At 39.5% G+C, this 5000-nt stretch overlaps 1 protein-coding gene across 1 annotated transcript in view; it reads left to right on the forward strand.

Moving 5' to 3' along the window:
- Positions 1–2807: 2807 nt before the first annotated feature.
- Positions 2808–5000, forward strand: part of LOC122247205 (uncharacterized) — a 7170-nt gene continuing 4977 nt past the window's right edge. Inside the window, exons 1-4 of the mRNA XM_043006256.2 lie at positions 2808–2912; positions 4547–4580; positions 4733–4823; positions 4968–5000. The exon at positions 4968–5000 is cut by the window's right edge and continues 53 nt beyond it. Coding sequence (XP_042862190.2) covers positions 2887–2912; positions 4547–4580; positions 4733–4823; positions 4968–5000 — 184 coding nt within the window. The 5' untranslated portion in view covers positions 2808–2886. The remainder of the gene's footprint in view (positions 2913–4546; positions 4581–4732; positions 4824–4967) is intronic.

A 5000-nucleotide genomic window follows, 5' to 3' on the forward strand; every position in this document is an offset into this window, starting at 1 on the left:
AAGATATTCACGACCAACGTGAAGGAAAGAGAAAGAATGACGAAAGATGGATAAAGAACCTAAATAAGAGAAATAAGAAGATATCGGATTCACGTCGTATTGGAGTGCCACGACGTAGGAAAAACATTATATTTAGTCTATGCTGGAAAACGGAAATGAGATGGTACTTTGCAACAGTTTAGTGAGTGTGTATGTGTGTGTGTATGTATATGCGTTTGTTTATATGTATGTGTGTATGTAGATATATATATATACATATATATATATATATATATATATATATATATATATATATATATTAATGTCACTGTCGTTGGTGGTGTTACTGTGGTTGTTGGGGTCAATGTGGTTGTTGGTGTCACTTGTGGTTGTTGGTGTCACTGTGGTTAGTGGTGTCACTGTGGTTGGTGGTGTCACTGTGGTTGGTGGTGTCACTGGTGGTTGTTGGTGTCACTATGGTTGGTGGTGTCACTGTGGTTGGTGGTGTCACTGTGGTTGGTAGTGTTACTGTGGTTGTTGGGGTCAATGTGGTTGTTGATGTCACTGGTGGTTGTTGGTGTCACTGTGGTTGGTGGTGTCACTGAGGTTGGTGGTGTCACTGTGGTTGGTGGTGTCACTGTGGTTGTTGGTGTCACTGTGGTTGTTGGTGTCACTGTGGTTGGTGTCACTGTAGTTGATGGTGTCACTGAGGCTGGTGTCACTGTAGTTGATGGTGTCACTGTGGTTGGTGTCACTGTAGTTGATGGTGTCACTGTGGTTGATGGTGTCACTGTGGTTGGTGTCACTGTAGTTGATGGTGTCACTGTGGTTGATGGTGTCACTGTGGTTGATGGTGTCACTGTGGTTGGTGTCACTGTAGTTGATGGTGTCACTGTGGTTGGTGTCACTGTAGTTGATGGTGTCACTGTGGTTGATGGTGTCACTGTAGTTGATGGTGTCATTGTGGTAGGTGTCACTGTGGTTGGTGTCACTGTAGTTGATGGTGTCACTGTGGTTGATGGTGTCACTGTAGTTGATGGTGTCACTGTGGTTGATGGTGTCACTGTAGTTGATGGTGTCACTGTGGTTGGTGTCACTGTAGTTGATGGTGTCACTGAGGCTGGTGTCACTGTAGTTGATGGTGTCACTGTGGTTGATGGTGTCACTGTAGTTGATGGTGTCACTGTGGTTAATGGTGTCACTGTGGTTGATGGTGTCACTGTGGTTGGTGGTGTCACTGTGGTTGGTGGTGTCACTGGTGGTTGTTGGTGTCACTGTGGTTGTTGGTGTCACTGTGGTTGTTGGCGTTACTGTAATTGATGGTGTCACTGTGGTTGATGGTGTTACTGTGGTTGGTGCCACTGTGGTTGATGGTGTCACTGTGGTTGACGTCACTGTAGTTGATGGTGTCACTGTGGTTGATGGTGTCACTGTAGTTGATGGTGTCACTGTGGTTGATGGTGTCACTGTGGTTGATAGTGTCACTGTGGTTGGTGTTACTGTAGTTGATGGTGTCACAGAGGTTGAGGTGTCACTGTGGTTGGTGTCACTGTAGTTGATGGTGTCACTGAGGTTGATGGTGTCACTGTGAATGATGGTGTCACTGTAGTTGATGGTGTCACTGAGGCTGGTGTCACTGTAGTTGATGGTGTCACTGTGGTTGGTGTCACTGTAGTTGATGGTGTCACTGTAGTTGATGGTGTCACTGAGGTTGATGGTGTCACTGTGGTTAATGGTGTCACTGTGGTTGGTGGTGTCACTGTGGTTGGTGGTGTCACTGTGGATGGTGGTGTCACTGTGGTTGGTGGTGTCACTGTGGTTGGTGGTGTCACTGTGATTGATGGTGTCACTGTGGTTGGTGTCACTGTAGTTGATGGTGTCACTGTGGTTGGTGTCACTGTAGTTGATGGTGTCACTGTGGTTGGTGTCACTGTAGTTGATGGTGTCACTGTGGTTGATGGTGTCACTGTGGTTGGTGTCACTGTAGTTGATGGTGTCACTGTGGTTGATGGTGTCACTGTAGTTGATGGTGTCACTGTAGTTGATGGTGTCACTGTGGTTGATGGTGTCACTGTGGTTGGTGTCACTGTAGTTGATGGTGTCACTGTAGTTGATGGTGTCACTGTAGTTGATGGTGTCACTGTGGTTGATGGTGTCACTGAGGTTGGTGTCACTGTAGTTGATGGTGTCACTGTTGTTGATGGTGTCACTGTGGTTGATGGTGTCACTGAGGTTGGTGTCACTGTAGTTGATGGTGTCACTGAGGTTGGTGTCACTGTAGTTGATGGTATCACTGTGGTTGATGGTGTCACTGAGGTTGGTGTCACTGTAGTTGATGCTGTCACTGTGGTTGATGCTGTCACTGTGGTTGATGGTGTCACTGAGGTTGGTGTCACTGTAGTTGATGGTATCACTGTGGTTGATGGTGTCACTGAGGTTGGTGTCACTGTAGTTGATGGTATCACTGTGGTTGATGGTGTCACTGAGGTTGGTGTCACTGTAGTTGATGCTGTCACTGTGGTTGATGGTGTTGTCGCAATTGTCATCGTTATTGTAATCATCGTCATCATCATTATAATTAATATCATCGTTAACATTATCACAAGTTGCGAGAGATAAGGTACTGACATATACGTACATTTTTAATTCTACTTTTCCACACATGCTCTCTCATCGGAGAGTGAGCATTCATTGTTTACTAATTTTTATTTATATATCACAAAATGCTATAGAATAAACATTCTGATTTTTATTCATAGATAAGAAATAACATATACATTATTTTTAAAAATCTCAGAACTAAACGAAAACATAATTATATTAGATATAAAAAATTGACCCAAACTCGAACGCCGAGACCAACGTGACGTGCAACAAGAACCTCGTGGCTGCAACAAGTCTTTCACAATGGCAGAGTCATTGATGGGAAGCGAGTAAGTAGCTGGATGTTTATATAAGTGTCCATGATAACTACTTAGGTAGAGGCTGAGACCTTATGAAGAAAAATGTACAAGCAAAAGATTGATATTAGCGTGCTTTGAATTTTTCAAATTTTATAATCTTTTTCTCCATTATTTGCATTTTTTTTTTTTTTACTGCAACGTCTTCTTCGTTTTATCCTTCCGTTTTAGTTATCATCTCCTTTTCAATCATCTTATAGAGTTTTTTAGGATTATATTAAAGGACGTCAAAAGCTGATCTTTCCTCATAACATAGAAGAAAAATTCCTAATTTTCGTAACGAATATTACCAGTTTCACCCAAATGTGGAATAACTAAATCATATGAAGTCTTTATTCAATAGTAAGTAAAGTATAACGCACTTATGAATCATTTGGAAGAAATTATATTAGCCAAACAAGACTTATATCAAGTTCAAAACTTGGAAAAGTGTATCATTGTTGCTTCAAAGAAACAGATAATTATCATCTAAATTAGTCACCAACTAGCTTTGGTGTAGAGTTTTTTTTTTTTGAGTACATTTGTAATTTGAAAATGAAGGTTATTTGACATTCTAAACAACATACCTGCAAGTCATGGTGTCAAGCACTTGCCTTGGCATCTGGGCCTTAGTTGCTCCAGAAAAAGCCAACAAACTCATACTACACAATATGCAAGGAAGATAGAGCTTGGACTGGTTACATATATGACACAGTATTGCTTGAAAGGTTGACAACAATACAATTTTTTTTTCACTAATACCCTCTGCATCTGGATTTGAATATCCAAGGCATTTTGAAAATCTGGCCTGTGATTCATTGATATCAATATCATCAAATATCTTCTTTGTGTGCAGTTTGGGACATATGGTTATTTAGTGGGAAATGATACAATAATGTGGACTTAAAGATATTGATGGTTAATTATTTGGAGGTCTCTGTGCCATTCAACAATGATAAAAAAGAATGTTTTTTTTTTAATATTTTTAAAAATATTTCACTGATAGTATTCACTATTTTCTCTTTGTTAGTTCAGTTTCATAAAGTATAGGTATATTTGTTTATAAAGAAGTGTTTACTTTCAACACAAATATTATATGTACAAGTTTGTCTACAATCAATTATGGCATTACACATGGTAAGTAAGAATGTATCTTCAAAATGTGTACAAAGTATTGCAGTAGAGGAAGGATATCAAAGATATTACATTTTCCACATATGTTTATGGTTTGAAGATAATAAAACAGATATTAACCCACACAGGACGGGTGGTACAGCATGTGTACCGCGCATTCAAAAGCCCAGTGGCCGGGCGGCACAGTATTGTGCCAGCCATTCAATTGATTTAGGCCTAATAATTCGAACGCCCCGGCATTTGGACATTCAAGGCTAGAATTCCCCCGTCGGGGATGGGTTAATAGATCAATTTCAAGTTTCTATGAAATCCTTTCATCATTTTATCCATGACTGACATAATATGTCACATGCAGATAATCCTTTTGATTAAATACAAACCTATGTGATCAAAGATTGCTGTTTATGATTATATTATATGCATGTATTGTGTACATTTACGTTTATGTATACATTTTCATTTTCTATTTTTTTTTTTTTTTTCTTTTTTTACAGTGATTCAGCGTATGACGCACCACAGTTCACCGAGGTAATTTTATGTTTTTTTTAAGTTGTTTTCTTATTTGTTTCGATGATCATTGTGATTTTCAATTGCATGGATATTTTGAATTCATGATGTGGATTATGTTTTTCCATTTCTTTCTCTTTCATTCTATCACTTTTTTCTTTCTTTCCAACCAGGAACAGATTAATAAAGCCTATCGTATGGAATTTTGCACTCGGGAGTTCTGGATAAAAGAAGAAAATGTAGACATACTTCAGGCGATTGTAGGTATGTCAGATGGGTTGCCATACTGATGCAGGCAGAGTTGGTAGACTACCTTTGGACTTCATTATTTGTATTGGCTGATACACTTTTTGTACACCTGTTCCCTAATTCATTGATTTATTCATGTATTTGTTGTATTGTTTACAGATTCCAAGTTTAGTGCCCATCCAGGGAGTGAGT

The sequence above is a fragment of the Penaeus japonicus genome, unplaced genomic scaffold (assembly GCF_977035675.1).
Source record: "Penaeus japonicus unplaced genomic scaffold, GWHDUDI00000001_assembly GWHDUDI00000027, whole genome shotgun sequence".
Taxonomy (NCBI): Eukaryota; Metazoa; Arthropoda; class Malacostraca; order Decapoda; family Penaeidae; genus Penaeus; species Penaeus japonicus.